The 25176-nt window shown below is 40.1% G+C and overlaps 1 protein-coding gene across 2 annotated transcripts in view; it reads left to right on the plus strand.

Annotated features, from left to right (window-relative positions):
• The window catches only part of GUCY1B1 (guanylate cyclase 1 soluble subunit beta 1), a 63212-nt gene that overhangs the window by 32620 nt on the left and 5416 nt on the right, over positions 1-25176 (plus strand). For both annotated transcript variants that reach the window (XM_073341438.2, XM_073341439.1), the window contains 9 exons: positions 971-1168; positions 13117-13347; positions 14670-14786; positions 15835-15968; positions 16891-17088; positions 20601-20838; positions 21295-21435; positions 24021-24175; positions 25044-25170. In XM_073341438.2, coding sequence (XP_073197539.1) covers positions 971-1168; positions 13117-13347; positions 14670-14786; positions 15835-15968; positions 16891-17088; positions 20601-20838; positions 21295-21435; positions 24021-24175; positions 25044-25170 — 1539 coding nt within the window. The remainder of the gene's footprint in view (positions 1-970; positions 1169-13116; positions 13348-14669; positions 14787-15834; positions 15969-16890; positions 17089-20600; positions 20839-21294; positions 21436-24020; positions 24176-25043; positions 25171-25176) is intronic.

Genomic DNA, 25176 nt, shown 5'->3' on the forward strand with positions numbered 1-25176 from the left:
AATCAGACAAAATGTCTGGGACATATGGAGAGTTTGAAAAGGTGGAATTGTTTTGTTTTTTTTAAAATCTCGCTTTTTAAAAATGCTTTGTTTCAGCTATGACCTGATCTAGAAACTCCATTTTGGGTTCATTCACTTGGTCTCAGTGAGATCATGTGACTGAGCATTTTTAGGAAAGGTGGTAGGTTAATTTTAAAGATGTTAGCTAAAAAATTGGAAACTTTGAAAACTCTTGTCAGGTCCTGGCAGAGCTTATAAACTTTTGTCAATGCTTGAAACAGCATTACTAGCTTACTGATTCATTTAAAACAGTAAGAAAGGCTGTGGTTGTTGTTTTTTTACATGCAAGTGCCTAAAGTTAGACTCCTAAATCCATATAGAAACACCTGGCTTACCAGCTGTAGGCTATTTGGATACAGCTGCTCTTTAAAAGATAGACTACAAGCAGTGGAATTCTTGGAGGGAGGGAAGAGATAAAGATGGGTGGGTAAGAGAGGGAAAGGGGTGTTCTAGCTATTCCCACATCCAATTGGAAAATTAACCCTGCGATGAAAATAAAAATGTTTCCATCTATTGTGCAAACATAGTACAGTCAAGGAATTCTCTCTTTCTCTCTCAAATGACTTTTACTGGTGTTATTTTCAGTGCCAGTCATAGGCCAGTCTCATTGTCAGGTGTGAGGGCCCCCAGTAGTGGTGCCCGGAATGGCAAGACAGGAGAGCAACCTGCCTAGAAGCCCTGCAATGGAGGTCTGGAACTGGCTGACACAAACCACAAGTGATTGTGGCCATTGTGGACAGGGTGCGGCCAGACTACCCAGGAAATGTACTGAATCAATAACTTATATATCCAATATGTAGCTTAGGTCTTTAAAACTGCTACTTAAATTACTTGTATTCTCAAATAGACAATTTGCCACATGGATGAACTCTATTCTGATGTGTTTGTGTGTTTTTAATTATCCCTGTAGAACTTGGATGCTCTGCATGACCATCTTGCTACTATTTATCCGGGTATGCGTGCCCCTTCCTTTAGGTGCACTGATGCAGAAAAAGGGAAAGGACTCATTCTGCATTATTATTCAGAGAGAGAAGGACTCCAGGATATTGTCATTGGAATCATCAAAACAGTAGCTCAGCAGATCCATGGTACAGAAATAGACATGAAGGTAATGTTTCCTGGTATGTTCTGATTGAAAGTTGATGTCATTCATAAAATTGAAAGAGCTGTATGATATAATGGAAAACAGTATTTTTTTATCCATTCATACTTTCCACAGAGATTTTGCATACTGAAAAATCTCTCCATTACCCCCCATGTTAACCCAATACTTTCAAGGTCATATACTGCCCTCACCTGCCTTTGCCCTGGCCACACCCCTGTACTAGCCACAGAGAAGGAGAATGGCATAGCAGCCCCTGTACCAACTCATGTCTCCTTACACTGGTAGGGTCTTCCAATGGCTATATCTGACAATTGTAGGGCTGCTTTGCACCACCAGAACACCACAAACTGATCACAGCACAACCCAGGATCTGGGCCAAGAAATGAAGAAGATTAGCATGTCCAGTTTAAACTGCAGAGATAATTTTGCATTGGTAGAATGTAAATCCAGCTTGCCATTTGGCCAGGATACAAGAGGAAACACACCTATTCTTGCACAAAGTGCCATGGAATCTTTAATGGCAATAGGTGTTCAAGACCTTTCTCTCTCTTTCTTTTTTTTAATCTTCCTTGTGTGAAAGATTGCAACTATAACAGCAGGCGCTCCCTTTATTACCACATTGGAACATTGATTCAGTACTGAAACAGGAGTGCCACCTACTGACTCACTAGCAGCATTCACGTTTTCCCTGGAAATATGCTGATCAGCCCAGTGCTAATTTGCATATAGTCCAGATGGCTAATGGCTCAGGACAACATCCAATAATCCAAAGAAAGAGAAAAAGGGTACAAAGATTATGTTCCGTATTATTTTTCCATTTTCATGTATTTTCTTTTTGCCTAGTTCATGTTCTCTGAGCACTTATGCACTTTACCTGCAACATTTTCATATGTATTCTAGATTATGTCACTTCACCAAATTTGGTGTCATACTCTAAGCAGCCTATGAGAAAGGGGGCAAGTTCTTTTACTTCCTGTCTTTGAGTGGACAGGGATAAAATTTTCAGAAGTGCCTAAGTGACTTAGGAACCTGTCTCAGTTTTAGAAATGACTTAGACACTTAGAAGTCTAAGTCCTATTGACTTTGATGATGAGGCTTAAGCCAGGTCTACATGAAAAAGTTAGGTAAACTCAGCCATGTCACTCAGGGATGTGGAAAATCCACACCCCTAAGCGATGTAATTTAACTGGCCTACCCCCTGGTGGAAACAGCGCTAAGAATCCTTCTGTCAACCTAGCTGTCATCTCTCAGAGAGGTGGGTTACAATGACAGGAGAACCCCTCCCATCTCTGTAGTAAGTAAGTAAGTACAAATAAGAAGCCAATGCAAACAACATTGCACAGGTGTAATGTGTTCACTGCAAGATGCATTGCTAAGCAAATAAGCATTTACATTCTTTACCAGCTGAGGTTTCTGGGTGTAGCCCACACTGTTACAGTATGTACAGCATGTTACAGTAATTCAATCTTGAGGTGACAAATGCATAGTCAATATATTGTAATCTACATACAAAAGGAAAATTCAGTATTGTCCAAAATGAGTCACAGACAGCCAACTAAGAAAAACCCCAGTCTTCATTGTCCTGCTTCGATGAAATGGAGGCATAGAGTTGAGCTCCATCTGCATACTCATGGCACCAGAGCCTGACCACTAAAAGTCTCAATTACACCTGGAACAGGAAAAGTGATGGAAGAGAGAGCCCAATACAACCCTCTGACTTCTCAGACTGAAAGGATTGGAACTACTATAAGTAACTCCTGTTCACTGGGTTGTCTACAAAACATGGTAGTCAGTGGTATTTAAGGCAACTAATAGATCTAAAACCATCAACATGGTGTCTGATCATCTTCCATCATCGGAAGATCATGAACCAATGTCTCCAGTCCCAGTAACTGTTACAGTACTGTAGTGCATGTTTCATTACATACCCTTTAGCAACAGCAGGATTTTAGGGACAGAGTCTGCAGTTCATTTCACAACCAGATAGTCACATCAGAGAACTAAGGAGCATTTTCAGAAGTGTCCTTTATAATAAGTACATATACACCTGAGAATGGTTTAAACTGCCTCACCTAAAATTTTGAGTGAGAGCTGCCACTGTAGAATGACCTCCATGCAGGAATACTATCCCGCTCCCAAAAGCGATGCCCCAAATCCTTCAAACAGCACAAAACAACGCAGCCCACAACTCTTATTGTATTCCTTGACTGAGACTACTCCCCAAGGAAGAGCTGCATTGACCACAATGTTAACAAATCTCTGCAGAATAAGATGGGTCTGTTATGTGATTGGGTGGGTGGGGAGGGGAGGTCTTAGATTTTCTTTGCAACCAGAAGGGTTAGAATCTTGAATCTTTTTTTGAATAAGTGACAGTTTAGATTCTCAATCACTATTTGTGGTGAAGGATGGATTCTCCTGCAAATTTCCATAGCTGTGGACCCTCAGAAAACACAGAACTCTGGCCAAAGTAAACCACCAGACAGAATCTTATCACTTAATCAAGCAAAAACATTTATATTGAAGATCACCGAAACTTTGCTATGGATTTAATAGAAACTGTTAATGTGTGTGTGAACTGGATGAGCAATATCCTTCTGATATAAGCAGAACTCTCCACATGGAAAATCTCATAGAAAAACAAACTCAATACTATGTATTATCTTTTATTCTTTAAACCAACAGATTTGTTTAAGCATTTACTCTAAAACCCATACAAAGCATGAATGATAAAGTAATTAAATATGAAAAGTGCAGACATCCATTTGGCACTAGGATGGAAACCACCACCACTACGGGATTTGAATGTAATACTATTAAAATATAAGGCAAACACTTCATCTACAGGGCTAAACAGACTTTGGGTTTCAGTCTTGTCCTTGCAAATGAAAGGTGAATACCCGAAAACGCCAGAAACATCAGGCCCAATAATGAAGCTCCTATTGAATTCATATACAGTCCTTACTCAAGCAAAAATCTAACTGAAGTCTATAGGGGAAAGCCGATATGGCATAAGGGATGACAGAATGGGAAAATGACAGCAACACCCTCACTGATCCATTGAAAAGAGAATTTATACAGTAACTCCTCACTTAAAGTCATCCTGGTTAACCTTGCTTCATTGTTACGTTGCTGATCAATTAGAGAACATGCTTGTTTAAAGTTGCTCAATACTCCCTTATAACGTCATTTGGCAGCCTCCTGCTTTGTCCACTGCTTGCAGGGAGAGCAGCCCATTGGAGCTGTAGTGGTGGGGGGCTTGGAACCAGGGTGGACTGGCAGCCCCCCCATCAGCTCCTCATTCCCCTAAGTTCCCTGAGCAGCAGCTGCCCAACAGGCTATCAATTGACTGCAGTTCAGCTGTCCCTCCCCCCACTGCCCTGTGCTGCTCCTGCCGTCTGCCTTGGAGCTGCTCCCATGAGCCTCCTGCTTGCTGTGCAGGGGGAAAGAGGGGAGCTAATGTCAGGATGCCCCCCTTCCCCCTACTCCTGCACCCCGCTTACCCCATTTCCATAGAGCGGGGGGAGGGGGGCACGACAGGGCTTAGGATGGAGGGAGCTTCCTGGCAGTAGCTTCTGTCTCAACTTGCTGATCTACTTAGAAAGGCAGTGTACTTAGAGTGGGGTCAGTGTACTTAAAGGGGCAATGCCATCTCTCTCTCACACACGGTGTGTGTTCCTGTCTGCCATGCTGTCTCCCCTCCCTCCATTCGTGCTGCCTTGTAGAGTGTGAGGCTACATTAACAACAATGGGTTAACCCTTGAGGGCTCAGCTGATTGCTAGTTCATGATTTAGCAGTAAGGCACTCCCTGGGAAATATCCCACCCTCTGACTTCACCACCTCAACCAAGCTTCACAATCATCATCACTGTGTAACAGTATTAAATTGTTTATTTAAAACTAAAACTCTGTGTGTGTGTGTGTATATATATATATATATATAGCTATATTATAAAGACTATAATATAGTCTTTTGTCTGTTGAAAAAAATTTCCCTGGAACCTAACCCCCACATTTACATTAATTCTTATGGGGAAATTGGATTCGCTTAACATTGTTTCGCTTAAAGTCGCATTTTTCAGGAACATAACTACAACGTTAAGCGAGGAGTTACTGTAGTTATCAAGTAATGCTCAATGTTTGTCTCTGATCGGTGAAAATCTGCCCAGTATAAGTGGAAACTTGAATGTGACTTTTCATTTAGCTAAGCAGGGACATATTCTGAAGATACATTTTGTTGCAAAGCTCAGGAGGGAGAGCCAGCTAGATATTCTCTTTGAAACCTGAAGAGTGATTTGTCTTGATTTTAACTGCAGTTACCATAGTGATTGAGCTCTTATACATGTCAGGTTGATGTCACTCACCAACTAAGACCACACAGGGAAACAAGAAGAATTAAACTTGACTCCTGGCTTTGTCACTGCTGATGCTGCTCTTTCATTTACCAAGTTTTGACAGCATCTTCTTTGGAAAGAAGATTTGGCCCAGTTTGTTTTGCCTAAATTTACCTGGGTGAAACTGAATGCAGAATTTACATGAATGTATAAATATCCAGAAATTTAATTTTAAAAAGGCACACATGTAAGAGGTCATGGTACTCACAGAAAAGGTCAATAGAATTAACTGGTATGAAATCAATAGGGTTGTGTAGAAATTACTATAAATACTTGTACAATTTAACAGAGAATATGATCCCTCCTATAGAATTCTGTTGTGGTAATATAATATTTTATTAAATTCTTTAGGATGGTTTAAAATCAACAGAAAGGATATAATTTTCTATGAAATTGTATAGGGGGATTCCATAACAATACCTAACCTGGTTACCAGTTTTAACAGGCAGCTGAATACACTCTCATCTAGGGTGTGGTCCATACTGCATTGAAATTAGTGGAAAGACTCCCAGTGACTTCACTAGGCTTTGGCTCTGGCATTTCATTGTCTGGTTTGTTTCTCACATTTCTTATGTATTCAGTGATGGAGTTGTTCCCTCTTTCCGTACATGTTTTCTGTATTGGAATTATTTGAAGAGTTGCAGTTGCCTTTCACAGTGCTGTCTGTAAAGTGGTCACATCAAAGTCCATATTCTGCATTGTGTTTCTGACTGCATCTTTTTGCTGCTGTTGACATACTGGCATTCTGTAAAGGTTCGGAGAGTAGCACAGCACTCACATACAATAGCAGGTTGCCTTTATCAAACTGTGAAAGCCTGCTGTGTCTGTGTAGGGTCACATCTCACCCTGGCTAGATGGTTTGTGATATAGGAAATATATAGAAAGAAGAGGAGTACTTGTGGCACCTTAGAGACTAACAAATTTATTTGTGCTTAAGCTTTCATGGGCTAAAACCCACTTCATCAGATGCACATAGTGGAAAATACAGTAGGAAGATATATATATAAACAGAGAACATGAAAAAATGGGGGTTGCCATACCAGCTCTAACGAGACCAATCGATTAAGGTGGGCTATTATCAGTAGGAGAAAAAAAACTTTTGGAGTGATAATCAGGATGGCCCATTTCAAACAGTTGACAAGAAGGTGTGAGTAACAGCAGGGGGAAAATTAGCATGGGGAAATAGTTTTTAGTTAGTGTAATGACTCGTCCACTTGCAGTCTTTATTCAAGCCTAATTTAATGGTGTCCAGTTTACAGATTAATTCCAGTTCTGCTGTTTCTTGTTGGAGTCTGTTTTTGAAGGTTTTTTGTTGAATAATTGCGACTTTTAGGTTTATAATTGAGTGTCCAGGGAGGTTGAAGTGTTCTCCAACTGGTTTTTGAATGTTATAATTCTTGACATATGATTTGTGTCCATTTATTCTTTTGCGTAGAGACTGTCTGGTTTGGCCAATGTACATGGCAGAGGGGCATTGCTGGCACATAATAGCATTCCTCTTTCTTTCTGCTGATACAGACTAACACGGCTACCACTCTGAAACATGAGATATATAGTAGTTCTGGCACCTTCTGCTATACGATAGGACTTTGGAAATTAGCATTTGCTGTCACCCACACTCTTTAATTTCTATGCTGATGCAGAGACTGGGGTGGATCGTGAAATTGCCTCATTGAGATGTTTAATGTGAAAAGCTAAAAATAGATTGCCAATTGCTCGTATTTTATAGTTGTTTTTTTATGCTGAACCCTAACCTTTATTGGTTGATTGGTTTTCTGTGGATCTCTTGTTATTAATAAGAAAAGATGAGAAAGAGGTTCATCATTACAGCAGAGAACTACGGAGACTATCATGCGGTGATATTATTAATGGAGTTGGAAGATGTAATGTTTGACATGGAAATTTCCTTAAAAAGCTATTTTTTTTTCAAATGGAAAAGCTTTTAATCCAAGCTATACAATTTTTTCCAGTTGTGGTAAATGGGATTTCTTAGAAGTGGGATCCAAACTCTAGTCTTTAATCGCACAAAAGTCATTGATGGAAATGATAATCTGGAAGGCCTAATTTAATAATGGTGATACATCCATGGATTTTGGAAAAAGTTAATCTGTTAAATTCTAGAGGCCCAGTTGTCCCTACCAACAAAAAACAAAACAAAGCATTTTGTTGGCAAGAGAGAGAGATCCTCCCTTCCCTTCAGAACCACCAGTACTATCTAACTACAGTGTGACTACAGCCTCATTCCTTCTCTCAAATATAGGGTGATGGTCTCTTGGAAAATGAAGGGATGGGGGTCACTTAAGCTTTGTATTCACAAGAAACACAAGTCTAAGCCACACTGGTGCTTGGACAAACCCACAGATTTTTTTTCCCTTTAAGTGGCCACAAGTAATTTCTGACCCCACACATATACTCTTGGCTCTCCAGCTGCAACTACTCGCTGCAACACCTTCCACTGTGGAGTTGGAGTTCCACTTTGATAATGCACCTAGAGAACAGCATCAGGCTTTAGGAAACTAAGGAGATAGAGAAAGTGAGTTAATAACGTATTTTACAAGACTACAAAGAGGAAGGATGGGCCTGTGTTTAATGCACAAGACTGGGAGTCCAAAGGACTCTGCCACACTCTGTCACTGTGACACTCAGCTTTCCTCTGTGTAAAATGGAGACTGTAATTATATCAGTGCTTTCAAAGATATTTTGGGTCTTAATTATTTGATGTCTGTAAAGCATTTTGAGATCCTGACCTCCCGATGCCATAGAAGCACAAAGTATTGTTATATTGTTTCCCCTGGCAAAAATGGGAACCAAATTTTGGTAACATCCCTTCCTGTGTGTATATTACTGCCAACACATGAGTTATGAGCATTCACAGAGGGAAAAAGACCTCTTAATATGCCAAATATTTTAGTGATTGCATTTCTTTGTGCATAATAATTTGTACTAATATATATTTTTGGAAACGTCCAGAAATGTTTTAGAATAACTCTAGGATATATCTCCCCACCTCAGAACTCCTAAAGGCTTGTTTTTCTGTGTTTTGATCTTGTCTGTTGTGGGACTTTTGGTCTGGAATTAAAAAAAAAAAAGGATATTCAAGACATTCTTGAATCCATGTTTTTGGATGATTAACCGTATTTTCTGAACGCTTGAATAGGAATGCCTTCTCTGCCCTGATTTACACCCCACTGAAATCTATAGGATTACTCAGCGTATAAGGGCCTGAAACAAAGTTCACTGAAGTCTACGGAAAGTCTCTCTGATGTCAATAAACCTTGGATTAGGCCTGAAGTGAGGACAGAACTGAGCCTAATATGTTCCAATATGTTGCTGCTAAACAATACTGCCTAAATAGAATTATTCTGTTCTACCTATTAAATCTGATTAGGTTTGGCAAGAGATAAATTTGTTGACACTTGATAAATTATGATATTTCATTAGGCATCAACTTTAATTATACCATGATATATGGCTCTCCTGGTAAACAAAATTAGCCCTATTAATTTCATTATTTCAAGGAACTTTGAGTAGGATTGTTAGAGTGAAGTGAGATGATATGTTCAAGATATTAATATGAGATTAAACCAATAGAACATATGAATTTATGCTGGTTTTTAAATATTACACATTAACAGCTATGGTTTGGAGAAGATGCTTTTAGTTTTAACTATAGGGCCTGATCCTGTAACCCTTATTGTTTTCATGTGTAATGATTGCAAATTCAGCATCCTTAGTTTGCACACATCATGAAACAGCTAGAAGATTGCGTTATTTTTTTCCTTTGTTGTGATCAGTAACACACCAGATACTTGCCCAGCTCTGAGCAGACATGCAAAAGTTAAAGACTAGTCCTAATAAATGGAGCAACCTGGATGTGTGAAAAATGCCACTCCCCTGCCTCAACAGGTGGGGAACTTGCTGTGCTTGGCGGTAAAGGGGCACACTCCCAGCAGCAAAGGAGGGAGACACTCACTAAGGGACAGTATGTAGCTTCTCACCCCAGGAGTCTCTGGGCCAGCCGATTGGGCGGAGAGATGTGCTGATTGGACAGTGTAGCGGGGTGAGCCCTGAAGGGGTTGGAAAAGCCCTGAAGAGGGCTGGGGAAGGGAGTAAAACCTCTGCTGATTGGGAGAAGTGACAACAGCTGGGGGGCCACATCCCAGTCAGGGCCCAGCTGGCTCTATAAAGGCTGTGAGCCAGAAGCTGGGGAGCACTCTCCCTCTGCCTGTAGAGGGAACAGGGCCTGGCTGCAAGGTGCCGAGCAGGACACCTAGTTTGGAGCAGGGCTGGGGGAAGGACAAGGCAGCTGCAGGCCTGGGAAGGCCTATTAGGTACAGGGGTTGCAGGGGCAGCCATGAGTAGGCAGAGGTAGCAGGTCCAAACCCCCTCGCCTGTGATGAGTGGCTTATACTGCAGTCTGTTCCAGGCAGCGGGGCCTAGTTGGTGACTGGCAGTAGCCTAAGACTGAAGTGAGGTGGGGATAGTGGGTGCCAGGGGGAAGTACTCAAGACAAGGGCACTGGAAGGGACACAGGGCAGGGGCGGCGAGACACATTGGCCTGAAAGAGATGCTCTGGAGGCTGGATGCTAATTCCCTGACGACGACCAGCAGGAGGCGCTGCCGGGTGAGTCTGTGCTCCGTGACAGACAGCATTCCCCATCTCCCAGGATTTAACCCAGTATGGAAGCCATGTGGAACCTCTTTTGACTCCGTTCCAGCAGTCCCAACCAATTCAGTAGAACTAGGAATGGGAATCCAGCCTGACCAATACTGTGGGTATAGCCAATCACCTGTTTGGGGGTCATGAAGGAATTTTTCTCCCATGGGACAATTGGTAGAGGACCAGGGAGTTTTTTTTGTTTGTTTGTTTGTTTGTTTTTTTGCTTTCCTTGCCGCACCTTCAAACCACAGTGGGTTAAGTAGGAATGCACTTACTACCTAGCTGAGGTACTGGGGAGGAGTTATTTATTCGTTGCAACTTGTGGCCACATTTCCAGTGCAGTTAGGAGAACGTACAGTTCCCAGAGGTAAAAGACTTGGCAGTGGGCTTAGGGATCATGGGATAGGGTGAGGCCTTGTAGCTTTCCCAAGCTGAAGTCCCCACCCTGCTGCACCTTCTGTTGCCCTCACTGGGGGGAGAGTACTAGGACTCGGAGAGAGCTGAGTCCTAAGGGTAAGCTAGGGAGAGCCACCCCCTGTTATGGGTTGTATGGTAAGGAGCCCTGGAACCACTGCACTGGAACGAATTAAATGTCTAGTATAAAGAGTATGGATAATGGGCAGGAAACGCCCTTTCCATATGTTAAAGTGTAATAAAAGTTGTGGCCAGCCACTTAATTCCATACATGTGTCTGTCCTCATTTCACTTCTGTGGCTGCATCAATAAACACATTCTAACACGTCATAACAATTTGTTAAAAAAGAAAACTGTGTATAGTTTGTTAAAGGCTCACACTTTGTAGACTTTGTTTTGCTAAAGTCTCACTCTGTAATAACAGAGGTTGAGTTACAAATGGGAATAGCCTCGTGCTTTTCTTTAGTTTATTTCTACAAAGTGAGGAGTAATGGGGAATTATTTCTTTGTTATAAGCCAGCTATTTACTATTGTATTTATGTTCTGCAGACATCATAGACTTGATCCACCTTCATTGGTGCAAGGAGGTGCTAATTGCCCCTCCTTGAGCTAGCAGGGGCTGCTCCAACAAGATGGAATTATTTCACCCTTGGGGAGGGTAGGTGACTGGTTGCATTGCAGCTTTTTCTTGGAAGTTCACCAGGGTAGGGCAGTTTCATACTGTATAAGAGCCCCAGCAGTGCAGTCTCCTGAAGCCAAGTGCTGCATGAGCCCATCCTTAGACTAACCATGCCATGGTCTCTCCCCAGCCAGAACTGCCTATTTTGGGGGATCCATTGATCAGGTGCAGGCTCCCCATAGAAATAAAGTTGCAGGTGCCTTGAACAATGCAAAACAATCCAGGGGCACTTTCCCTCACAAGAGATCCTGTGTTCTGGGCTATACCAACAGAACCAAGCATAATGCAAGGCTGAGTGTAGCTCCTTATTTCCAGGATCAGGAGTTGGTGTAGACATATCCATTTAATTTAGAACAGGAGTGGGGAACCTGTGGCATGTGTGCCAAAGGCGGCACGCCAGCTGATTTTCAGTGGCACTAACACTGCCCGGGTCCTGGCCACCGGTCTCAGGGGCTTCGCTGCTGGCCTGGGGTACCGGCCACTGGCCCCCTGCCAGCTGGGTTTCCGTTCGCTGGCCCCGCTCAGCCTGCTGCTGGTCCCGGCCACCAGTCTGGGGGGCTTCGCTGCTGGCTTGGGGTACCGTCCGCTGGCCCCGCTCAACCTGCTGAGTCCCAGCCACCGGTCCAGGGCCAGCCAGACTGGGGTCCCAAACACTGGCCCAGGGCTCTGCAGCCACCCCCAGCTGTGGCCCACTGGCCCCACCCTGGGGCAGTGAGGGGGGCAAGAGGAGGCATAGCTCAGCACCCCCACCTTAAAAATTGTTCCAGCACCACTGTACTGGGATATTTTTAAGTCCTGATTTACTGCTTACATCACTATCATGCCATGTGGAACAGCACGCTGCATTTGACGTTGAGATAAGAATGTACATGGAAGAACTGGAATCAGAATTTTCTGACAGATTTCAAGATTTCCAGTGATTTGGCCCAATGCTTTCTTTTCAAATAAAACCTGAAAAAGTCAAAAAAAGCAACTTGGATCTGTCTGTATTTCAGTTGATGGGTGTTGAAGATTTCAAAATGCAGCTCATTCAGTTAAAAAGCTCAGAATTATGGGCATCTAAGTTTGGAGATCTGTGGAGTGCATTTGAAGCTACCGAGAGAGATCAGGGGGCCTCTATTCTGACCTGCTGGATGTCCCAAAATTTAACTGTTTGAAGAAAAGTTGTGTTTACAATGCTTACAGCATTTGGATCCACATACCTGTGTGAACAGATATTTTCACACATGAAATCTGTCCTCTGTCCCTCTCGGAGCCAGTTAACAACTGATCACTCAGAAGTCTGTGTGCAGCTTAAAGTATCCAAATAGATGCCAGACATTGGAAAACTCAGCAAGGAAAAGCAAGGGCAAGGATCACAGTAAACTGATAAGATCTGCATTTTAATTTAATTTTAAATGAAGTTTCTTAAACATTAAGAACATTCTTTAAAAACCTTGTTTACTGTATTACTGACACGCAAAACCTTAAATTAGAGTGAATAAATGAAGACTCGGCACACCACTTCCGAAAGGTTGCCGACCCCTGATTTAGAATTTACAGTTCATATTTGAATGGGCTTCAATTAGTGCCAAGAGCAACTGTGCTTGAATAAAGAAATGCTTTTCCTCCCTTGATTTGTAGAGACTTTTTTTAAAACTGGAGATTTCTATGGGAATACTGTATTTTTGGAAGAACTGGAACTCATTATTTTGATATTTATGTATCTATTTTCTCTAAATGTGTTCTGGTCTTTGCAATAGAATTCTAATTATTAACACATGATAGAGGTTATTGCTACCTGCAATCTTTCTCTTCTTTTGTCCAGGTTATTCAACAGAGAAATGAAGAGTGTGACCACACTCAGTTTTTAATTGAAGAGAAAGAGTCTAAGGAAGAGGACTTTTATGAAGACCTTGACAGATTTGAAGAGAATGGGACCCAAGAGTCCCGCATCAGTCCTTACACTTTCTGCAAGGCTTTTCCTTTCCACATAATATTTGACAGAGATCTGGTGGTAACACAGTGTGGCAATGCTATATACAGAGTCCTTCCACAGGTCAGACTATTGTCTTATGTGAACAGCTGTAACAAGTGTTTTAGATATTATTTTAATAACAACACTTAAGTGCTATTATAATTTCTTTATTTAACATATATTGTGATACGATATATTCTGCAAGGGTTCATTGTGAAGACATTAAATAGATTTGCGATTGTCTTTCTACATTACAGTGCAGTGTTTAATTCTCACCTTAAAATGCAGTTGCACTTTGAAAATGAACTATGTAAAAATAGCACCTTCTTCTGGAACAGGTCTGCCTTCTATGTATTCAGGGAGTCTTACTTTTGACAACAAAAATATTTTATTATTTTTCAGGCTTATTAGCACTGTGTAGCTAACATAGCTGCAGTATGATGGGGTGCTGAATGCTCTTTTACATCAGGAACATCAGTTTTAACTAAGTTCTAATTACCAATTTCTAAGGTCCAATTTCTGACCTCAGTATATGCCTATGAAACCCCACTGAACACAATTGATATTGTTTTCTGTTATTTATATTACAGTAGTGCTCAAAGTTCTCACTTAGGATTGGGGGCCCTGTTATACTATGTACTGTGTAAACTCATAGGATAATGTGGTCCCTGCCCTGAAAAACGGACAATCTAATTTAAGACAAGATGGAGCTAGGAAGTGTAGTAAACAATATAAGGGAAATGGGAGAGGTATGATGAGGATTATGTCAATTGATCATGCAGTTTTACATAGGTACTGTGCATATCTTGATGGTTCTGAATCATTTAAATATTTTTACAATATAGTTACTTTTACTGACCTTTCACTTCACCATTGTGATTTGGTGATTTCCTGGACATGGCTCTTGAGGGGGAATTGGAAAGAAGAGAGGTCAGTGCCTTTTCAGATGAATTCAGGGTGGTTCATTGAACACATGTAACTAGTGACCTACTGAATATGGCCAGCAGAATCTTTATTACAGGAGATAATAGGTGAGAGAACACAACTTGACTTTTTGACCCTACCGTGAGTTTGTAGGGAGGACAGTTAGAAAAAACAGCTTTTTACTTGTAAAGTGAAGGAATGCTGAAAGACCTCAAAAGTGATATGGTGCAGTGCTATTTTTGCAAAGTCACTTTCCAGAATAGAATTGCACTTTAAAAGACACAGGCACCACAGCAACAACTTGAAAACCATATTTTATATAAAGAATGTACACCTGCATTCTCTGTCTCTATTCTCTTCCACCTTGCATTGTATATGAAGTGAAAGAAATACCATCACCATGTGAATATTTTCTGGGTGTAGAAAAATCCTTTATTTCCTTAGAAAATGAGCTTCTGTTTGTCTTGTTTATGTTTTAGCTTCATCCAGGAAACTGCAATCTATTGTCAGTTTTTTCCTTGGTTCGGCCTCATATTGATATTAGTTTCCATGGGATCCTCTCACATATCAACACTGTCTTTGTATTGAGGAGCAAGGTAACCAAATAACGTTCATCTGGCTTTTGAATAAGTAAGTATATTTTACAGAGATAAGAGGAAACTCAGAGGCCCTCAATAAAAGTCTTTTGCACAGTAGTAAGCCCTGAGCCCATTCTGTGTTTTGGGCCAAGAAAAAGCCAGATGCATGAATTCATATGTGGTTGTTAGGGTGGGCTATAGGCGCAGATACAGGGAGGTGCATATTTTTTGCACCTATGATGCCTTCTTTACAAATGACGATCCTGTACAATAAATGACATTACAGAACTGCAGCCTTCTACTAGGAGTAACTGTATAACAGCAGTTGCTCCTGGTTTTGTGGGAGAAGCAACTGCGTAATAGTTTGAAAGGCCAGCATGTAGCATATCACTGCTTGGGCCCTTACACACACACACACACACACACACACACCCTTCCAACCCCAACATGTTCCCGCGTCCTCTTCTGTAGACGTGGCAAAAGAGCCAGGCAAACTCATGTAAATGAGTGCAGCACGTGAAGTAGCAACTGCTACACCAGGTAACCTGCTTATTTACTGGAAGTAATATCCCAGAAGGCTGAAGGAGAAGTGTTGCACGTGCACTCACAGGATAAGACCCTCAGTTTGAGAAATGACATCTAACAGAGGAAAAGGAGGACAAAACCAGCAAAGTGCACATCCCTCATTCCGCACCACTTCCCGCAGCCCCCATTGGCCGGGAGCGGTGAACTGCTGCCAGTGGGAGCTGCGATTGGCGAAACCTGTGGATGCGACAGGTAAACAAACTGGCCTGGCCTGCCAGGGGCTTTCCCTGAACAAGCAGTGGCCCTCATTTGAGAACCACTGCACTAAAGTAATTGAGATAGGAAACCTTAGAAAACTTAATTAGTATAGTTTGGCATGTTCAAGAAACAAGTTCATTTGGTCTTCAGTGTAGTCTATGCTTCATGGATCGATTCCAGACATCCTGAGCTTTCCTCTAGTGAAGGTTACTTCACCTGTGCCTGGTGAAGTAACACAGGAATCATTATTGTTGTTTAATTATTATTACTTTTTCATTACAAGGAAGGACTGTTGGATGTAGAAAAGTTGGAGTGTGAAGATGAACTAACTGGCACGGAAATCAGCTGCTTACGCCTCAAAGGTCAAATGATCTACTTACCTGAAGCAGACAGTATTCTCTTTCTTTGTTCTCCAAGGTAGTTTAAGCAATAAGAGTACTCTACTGACAATACTGAATAGCCACCAAATTGCAGGAGTGTCTCTAAATGTGTATGACTACAGAAACACACTGGACCAGATTCTGTTCTAAGTTATAGTGGTGCAAGCCCACTGATATAAGGGAGCTGCACGTAGAGAACAGAATGTGGTGCATGCATAAAATCATTCATTACAAACATTGGTACATATTATCCCATCTGTTTTTAAGCAGAACACCTCATTAACTGAGTGTTTTTTAATAAGTCATGACATTTGGTTTATGAATTTCATAACCCTAAGAAGAAGTAGGAATCAGTTTCTCATCTGGCGATATGCTTGCATAGCGGTTTCAATGCAGTTTTCACAGTGAGATGCAATGATGTTTAAGAATCAGCTGGAAAATTAGTTCGGAAAATAAATTATGTAATGGACTCATGTCATAGCATGACAACTGTCATCTTGGTTGTGACGAGGGGTTAAACTGAGGACCTTCAGAGCTAAAAGCATAAAACTCTATAGTTTTGCTAAAGGATCAGTTTTGTAGCAGTGAGATAACACATTCATATCCTTTGTGGAGTGGGCACAGGTGGGAGACTGGTAACACATGCTGAACAGTAGGTTACAGTAGCACTGCTATTATTGAGCAGGGGTGTTATTTTAGACATTTACAAAATGTATTAGTCAGGGCTCTGTATGCACATGTACAATAAAAAGACATGCATTAGTGCGTACAATTACAAGATAGTTGATGGAAGCTACTTGTTTTACTGTACTCTCAATCATTTAATTAAATGTACTACCTCACTATTTACCCCTTTATCCCCAACCCCTGCTACTAATCAATATTTTAAAGGATTCCTTAGGCAAGTTTAGTTTAAAGTGCATTTCATTTCCAGTGAAATACATTTCTCTATATAACAGTGTGATGAACTTGGATGATTTAACCAGAAGAGGGTTATATCTGAGTGACATTCCGTTGCATGATGCTACCCGTGACCTAGTCCTTTTGGGAGAGCAGTTCAGAGAGGAATACAAGCTGACTCAAGAACTGGAGATCCTCACAGACAGACTTCAGCACACACTAAGAGCACTGGAAGACGAGAAGAAAAAGACAGACACGTAAGAATTAATTCCCCGTTTTAAACTGGAACAAAACAGCTGGTAATTATGGAGCCAAGAGAGCACAAACTTTTTTTGTCTTTATAATGTTGTATATTCTGAAGGTTCTCAAACATTAGCTGCAATATAGAATACCACATGCATGGAAAACTGAAGGACTCCTTCCCTTCTTTGCTGTAGAGAGCTAAAAACTAAAGCAAAGCAACAGTCCCCAGAGCTTTAGAAATGACCTAAGAGAGCAGTGTTCCGGGAAAGCATCTTACTGAGGCTGCAGAGCTAGTGACAAAGTGCCAGTGATGCAGAAATCACTATAACTTACTATGTGCCCTGTAAATAAAGGAGATAATTCATAGGGATCAGACTAGTTGAAATAACATTGAGAGTTATAATAAAGTATTAAATCATTCTTGATCTACCATATGTAACATTTAATTATGAAAATTTAAATTTGAAAATGACAGAAAACACAACCAGGCTACAAGGAATTTGATTTTCTTATTTGAAAACTGTATTACAGTCTAGAGGCAGACAAAAATAAAAGACTATTTAAAGTCCTGTTATGGTATGATGCTATGAATTTGGCTTTTCTGTGCCTCGTGAGAGGTGAACTAGTGCACAATACATTGAATATGCAAATTATTACTATTACATAATGTTTTCTAGACAGGACTCAGAGAGAAGACTAGTTACTGGTAAATTAAGTAACTGGCTCTGAGACAAGCAGGATTTGACGAGCAGTCAAATGTCCTATTTGAAAAATACTCATCAGTGTTATAGTAGCAAAGTTTCTCCTGGTCTGTCAGTACCTAATAGGGATGTTGACAATGTCCTGCCATCAAGTCTGTTGTCCTATTGCTTATCCTGTAGAGTAGTGTCTGTCGCTGTAAATGAGTGGCAAGGAAATGATGAGTTGAGGAACTCGAAAACAAAGGAAGCTTTAAAAAAGCCCGCTTTTTTTTTGTTTTGTTTTGTTTGACTCATAGAAACACTTTTTTACCATCAGTGAACAGTAATCTGTTTGGCAGCCAATAGGAAAGGCACCATGAATTATTGCTATAACACACGCCAGAGAATAGTCCACAACTATATTTAATGCAACGGAAAGGTTGCACAAAAAATCAGAAAATCTAAAAGTTAGGATTCTGGTGACAGTGTTAATTGAGCCATGTTGCAAATCCTATATGTTTTTTGGCATCTATATACAATATTGGATTAAAGACATACCTTGCGGTAATAGTTTCAAGGTGCACATTAAAATAGGAAACTAGGAAGTGAAAATGCTGTACCTGTGTAATGCACAACTTCCACTGTTAGAAGTGTAGCTTTTGCATTTCTAATTTTTAACTTTGCCCAAACCATTTTTGCATGCAATTTGAGTCTTTTGTTAAAAAACAAATAAAACATATCTATTTTAAAATATTAGCTTTTAAATTGTCCCAGTTAGGCTTTAAATTTCACACCTCACTGAGGTGAATAGGTGTGAGAGTGGAATGTTCCTACCTTTGCTGCTTCTCTTGTTTAGCTGGAGACATTTTTCTACAAGACTTGGTTTGAGGGGCTGCAGCACATCAGTATAAGATCACCTTTTTTAAAATGAAAGTTTAAATTTTCGAGTATATTGTGGAATCCGTTAAAAACTTCAAAATTTTCTTCATGCCAAGGATTGTCTCCTCTATAGTATCGATACAGTTCTTTGTTTTGATGTGGTTTGTTTTTTGGAGGCATATGCTATTTGAGTTTGAGTGAGGCATTTAAAATCTCCCTGACCCAAACTTGGGTAGGATCTTGTGATCAGATCTGTATGGGCAACCCCCCATCCTCACACAGTGTCCCATTGTGGTTAATGGAACTTCATGCAGGAAGAGGATGCCACCTGCACAGGGCTGATTGCAGGAGTGGTATCCCTCTGAGCAGCAGTCTGAGAGCATCAGCCCCAATACTCAAAAATGTAATGAGAAAAAACATGGAGCGATGTCAAAAAAGGCTTTAATAATATTTAAATGGATGCATTTTGGACATGCTCAGAGGTGATTTTTCTTTTGCTGTTAACTTGTATTTATAAATTATTCCCTTCCTCACCAAAATCTAGAAAAGCATATACTCTTCAGTCAGGACTTTGGGTCCAATCCTGCCACGTTTACTTACTTGTAAACTCACTTAAGTCTGATAGATGTTAGTACCATCAGATTGCAGAACCATTCTGCCCAGGGTTTTCAGAACAGACTTACAGCAAAAATGACAGAAGTTTGAAACTTAGCATAGAAATAGGACTCAGCCATCCAATCTTTACTTATGAAAGTAGCCCTTGCTCATGTACGTAGTTCCAGTGAAATCTCTCTTTTGGATTTGCTGTCCCTGACACCAAAACTCTACCTCATTCCTTGTACTTGCTGATGGCAAGGACCAAGACACATGATTTCTTGTGTGCCATTGCATAAAGGGAGGAAAAACTCCTCACACCCTCTTTCCCTCCCTTTTTCCACACATGCAGAAGGCACCACAATCATACCCATAAGCTGCAAGAGAGTTTAGAATTGCATAGGGAGATCAAGAATGTGTTAAACCAGTTTAAATAATTCCAGTAATTGAGACTGAACACTTTGATGTGTTTAAAATAAAGTAATCTTAGAAAATTCTATCTATTATTCTTTAGGGAAATACATCTATCCATTATTCTTATCTCTCTTCCTCATCTTTCTCATCCTGTTTATTCCTTTCTTCTTAGCTTTCATGTCTGTCTTAGCCTGTAATGTTTATTGCAGGCTGAACAACCGATGAGATCTGCCAGAACTTTAAAATGGATAATTTTAGATTGAAAATTAGTATAATTTTATCTGAGTTACCATCAGATTTTTTTTGCTAAGCCCTGAATTGTTCCTGCTTTGCCAAATTGCTGAGTTTGAGTTCTGTACAGAGGCAGATGAAAAGCTGAAAAGGGGTGAACATGAGGGTAGAATATGGGCCTATGTGTATGATTTAGTTTTTAATTTGCATTGTGATTTACAATATACACTGTTTTTCTTTTTGTCATATGAACTGTTCGATTTGTTGAAAAAATGTAATAAACCCTAAGGATGAGATACGACACTTGTGTAAATTGGTATAGATCCATTGAAATCAGTGGAGCAAAACCAAGTTACACCAGCTGAGGATCTGGCCCACATACTTTAGGAGTAAGAAAAAGTAGTACCAGGTATCTTAACAGATTATGTCCAAGGAATTTTGTATATATTTTTTCATAGTTAAGTGGTGGCTTTGACCTATTAGCACGTGTGTTTGGAATGTAATTGCTTTAACCATATGAACCACACAGATGTATATCAGAGCCTGGTGTTCAAGGAATAGACTCCTTTATAAGCCTCGTACATCACTTAACTATTGGAAATCATTAATGTATAATAATCCCTTATGGAAATATCAGGGTCATACTTAAATAATACATTTATTCATTTTCTTTCTTTCTTTCTCTCTCTCTCTCCCTCTCATACCCCTTACTTATTTTACCTGTCTAGATTGCTGTATTCTGTCCTTCCACCATCTGTTGCAAATGAACTGAGACACAAGCGTCCTGTGCCAGCTAAGCGGTATGATAATGTGACCATTCTCTTCAGTGGCATAGTTGGATTCAATGCATTCTGCAGTAAACATGCCTCTGGAGAGGGAGCCATGAAAATAGTTAATCTTTTAAATGACCTTTACACAAGATTTGATATTCTGACTGATTCACGAAGGAATCCGTTCGTTTATAAGGTAAACATGAGATTTTAGGGCATTGCTATTGTGTTGCTATAAGGTAGTGTCATAAAATAAATATAATCTCAGTTCAGTCCATTGACTTTAGATGTTTTTACAACTTTGGTGTTGATTTAGTCCACAGCGAAGAAAAGAATATGTCCACTGCTAGTTTTACCAACATATACAGTGAAGAACTCTTATTTGGAACGCTGCACATTGAAATAAATGCATGGAATTATTAAAATAAGTACTTTTAGGTAAATAAAGGTAGAATAAGCTGCTAATCAATGGGTAGTGAGCTCTCCCAACTAATTTTAAGAAGTTGTATACATGAATCTCCAAGGATGTGTTAGGAATATAGAAAAAGATGGGGAAAGAAGGGGAAAGTATTTGAAGTGTCTAGCAATCTTAAAAGAAACACCACAGTAGCTCTAGCTTTTTGAAGCATAATTCCCAAACATGTTTTGATAGGTGGAGACAGTTGGAGACAAGTATATGACTGTGAGTGGTCTACCAGAGCCATGCATTCATCATGCACGATCTATCTGCCACCTGGCATTGGATATGATGGAAATAGCAGGACAGGTTCAAGTAGATGGAGAGCCTGTACAGGTTAGTATTTGTCTAGGATTCAGTAAAGATTTGTTGAATTTTTAAAAAAACTACCACTGAAATACAATAAAACTCAAGGTCCAGCCTTCACAAATTTTATTATTGCTAGAAGATGAGTGATCTTTTCAGTGATATGAAGAAACAGATATATGTGTGATATAACTAATCTCCCACAAAATCCCAAAACATAGTTATTGTGTTTACCAATCTTAAGGACCAAATTCTGCCCATGGCCATGTATGTTTGGCTGCCATTGATTTCAGTGCGAGCTGCGACTGCCCATCTGAGTGCAGTATATATTTGCTTGAAGCACAGAGTATAGAACGATAGTATTCTCTCAACAACCCATTTTGATTCTGGTTCAGAGCCACCAGCCGACATGGGAAAATATTTCATTCTAGAGCAATGTATGTTTCCATAGGGATTCGTTGAAGTGGAGAATGGCAGTACTGTGATTACTAGAAGTTACATTTTGAATTAACACCAAATTAGAGGTCTTGCAATAATCTCTCATTTTCAGAAAAATAATCACAGGATAAACAGGCACACTCCTGTGTACATGAATGGAATTGCCCCTGCATCTGACAGTAGTGTATTAGCTCCTGGATGTTTCACTGGATTTGTGAGCATAGAAGTGGAGAAGGCCTGATCTGATGCTCTGCAATAACTGAAGTCTGTTAAAGGACTTAGCCCATTCTTCATAGTGAGAAGCATCTTTGCCAATAAGCATCATGTCTGTATGAAACTGAGCCACAAAAACCCCGCTGAACAAATACTATCTTTGTAGGGTTCTTTGAGTGTATGTAACACATGATTCACTTGTGACCTTTTTATCACTGAATAAAATCATTATATATTAAATTGTTGGGATCCTCCATAAGTAAGAAATCCTGCTGGCTCATGTTCTTGTATAATTATAAATTTGGAGCCAATTGTTACAGGAGATGAATTGGGCTTTGTTAAAAATGTAGTGAAATAATTGCAAGATTTTTCCCAATTAGTTTGTATATGTACAGGGTTTAATGGAAAGGGACAAGTTCTTAATTCTGAGTCACAATGTACCTCATAATCTTTATGGAAAAAATGTAGGATGGTGCCTTGTACTTCATTCAATAACTGCTTAATTTAATCAAAACAGGAACCAAACTATTTGTTTTTAAAATAATATTACTCCCATCCATTCTTTTGATTACTTTAGGCATGATTATGAATAATTCAATCATCATTTATAGAAAGAGGCCATTTGTCAAGGCTCCATTGGAGGTACTCATTATTTACACCAGTTTTCCTCAGAGTGGAATCATGCCCCTCGTTAGCAAAAATAGAGACTATTCTGAATGCAGGAGAAATAAAACAATCTCACAGAAGAACTATTTTAACAAGAGGTGGGCTCTCACTCTGGAGAAGCTCCATTGGATATATGCTCCTGTAACAGAGACTTTGGCCTGATGATTTTACCAAAAAGCTGTGTAATTCAGACATTATTACTAACATAAGTACTGTCCTGTGCTATCCAAGATGTGCTGTGTACCTTGGTGATCATATATATATCATATAACCTTGGAGTTAGTCATTAATTTCAGGCAATGGACTTGGTGAAAGGAAAAGGAAGACACACTATCACCCTTGCAGATGTGTTCACACTGTGAGATTTTTGAGTTATGTATCTGTGTGCTCAGTTCAGATTAGAAGTTAGCATTTATAAAGACAGTATGCAATATGTTAGACGTAAAAGTTGCTCATTACTCTTAAGTTTTAACTTCCAAATCCTTATGTTCCTTTTTTAAAACAAGAACGTAGGTAGGTAGGTAGACAGATAGATATAAAAGTCACCTTATGTCCTGTGCACCTAATATGTAAACCTCTGTGTTTGAAGTCTCCAGCTGGCTTAGGTAGCATGCACATAGCCAAATTCTGCTCTGAGTTACACTCACAACTCATTAAAATCAATGAGTGTATTCTTATGCTCTTCCTTTGGGGGGTGCAACACAACTCAGAGCCTGGGCAAGGGACTATGGTGATGTGAAGCCACCTTTGTGTCCTTTCAGTTGTGGACTGCTACAGAGGTTGAAATGGCACCTGATGTAACTTAGATAGCCCTGGAGGCCACATAGAATCTTAGATAGTACCACACAGAATCATCCTAACAGCTTCCACTGGGGCCCTTAGTCTCCATTCCCCACCACCAGCACACTTCTGCACCAGGATTTGTGGAGAGAGCCTCATAAGAGAGCCTGCAGTGATCAGTATCCTGTGCCAAGATAATTCTCCAGCGAATCTGTCCTTATGCTTTGAAAAAGTGGGCCTGATTTTTCCACTGCCTTGCACCTTGTATAGTCATGTACAGCTGTGCAAAATGGGTGTAGAATTCTACCATTCTGAATGAATAGCATTTTACACTCAGTCTGCACAGCAGTAAATGGCTACACCTGGTGTAAGGTGAAAAAGAATCAAGACTGGTGTCTTATAAAAGATAAACTCCAGCATTTAGAAAATGCATATTATATGTATTTAGTTGGAAACATCAAGTTAGTAAAAATGATCATGAACTTTAAAATATTCAAACTTGCTTTTTCTTGTTAAAGATAACAATAGGTATCCACACTGGGGAGGTGGTTACAGGTGTCATAGGCCAAAGGATGCCCCGCTACTGTCTCTTTGGAAACACTGTTAATCTAACAAGCAGAACAGAAACCACTGGAGCAAAAGGAAAAATCAATGTTTCTGAGTACACCTACAGGTGAGAAATGCAGAACCCCTTCTTGATAAGAATTTCAAAAGAAACAACTTTATCAATGTAACTTTAAAGTAACTTTAGTGGTGATAGTGACAATCCCACTCAGTACATTACAGCACATGTATTTTCATGAAATGTTGTGTCAAGTTACATTACCATGAATCACTATTTCCATAGGAAACAATTATATTCAGCCACAGGAATTTGTAGTGAGACATGATAATCGCCTTAAGATATTTGTTGGGGTTCCCCTGAGACATCTTCCACTCAGGTTACCCAAGAATTCAGTCGGACTTCAGGCTTGTCACTCAGGTTCCTTTATTTGGCATAAAGCAAAGCTACACTGAGTTGACCAGACTCAAGTGTAGGGGGTTGGTACATAGGGTACCACACATCCAAAGTTACCCAGCAAACTTCTTCCTTTATATACATTTACACATTTCATTGCATTCACTATACATTTCATTACATGTTTTGGGATTGGCTTGGTTACTTTGTAGGAACCAACACCTGTAAAGAATGCTCTGTATACTCACTGTCCATGAATGACTTACTCTTTGCCTCATCTTATGTTCCAGGCTTATTTTATCCATTGTTACCTTGTCCATTGTAAATGGTTCCCTGGGTGTTTCCCACCCCCTCCCCTTATCTTAGCTAATACAAATATTCTTTTTCCAAACTACTGATCAATTTATCTCCCTAATCCAGTGTCCCAGGATATGAGTCCTCACCCATGTCCAATTATTCATGTTAAGCCCAGCCTACAGTATTGCCTGACAATGTAATTAATGTGCCCTCAGATGTAGCATGTTTAATGTTTTCTCTGTATGTTTGTGTGTGTGGAGGGGTAATCTAATGTTTTTAATTTCAGGTGTCTTATGTCACCAGAAAATTCAGATCCTCAATTTCACCTGGAACACAGAGGCCCTGTTTCCATGAAGGGTAAAAAAGAACCAATGCAAGTTTGGTTTTTGTCCAGAAAGAGTACAGAGACAGAGGTATGA

This window comes from Lepidochelys kempii, chromosome 4 (genome assembly GCF_965140285.1).
Source record: "Lepidochelys kempii isolate rLepKem1 chromosome 4, rLepKem1.hap1, whole genome shotgun sequence".
NCBI lineage: Eukaryota > Metazoa > Chordata > Testudines > Cheloniidae > Lepidochelys > Lepidochelys kempii.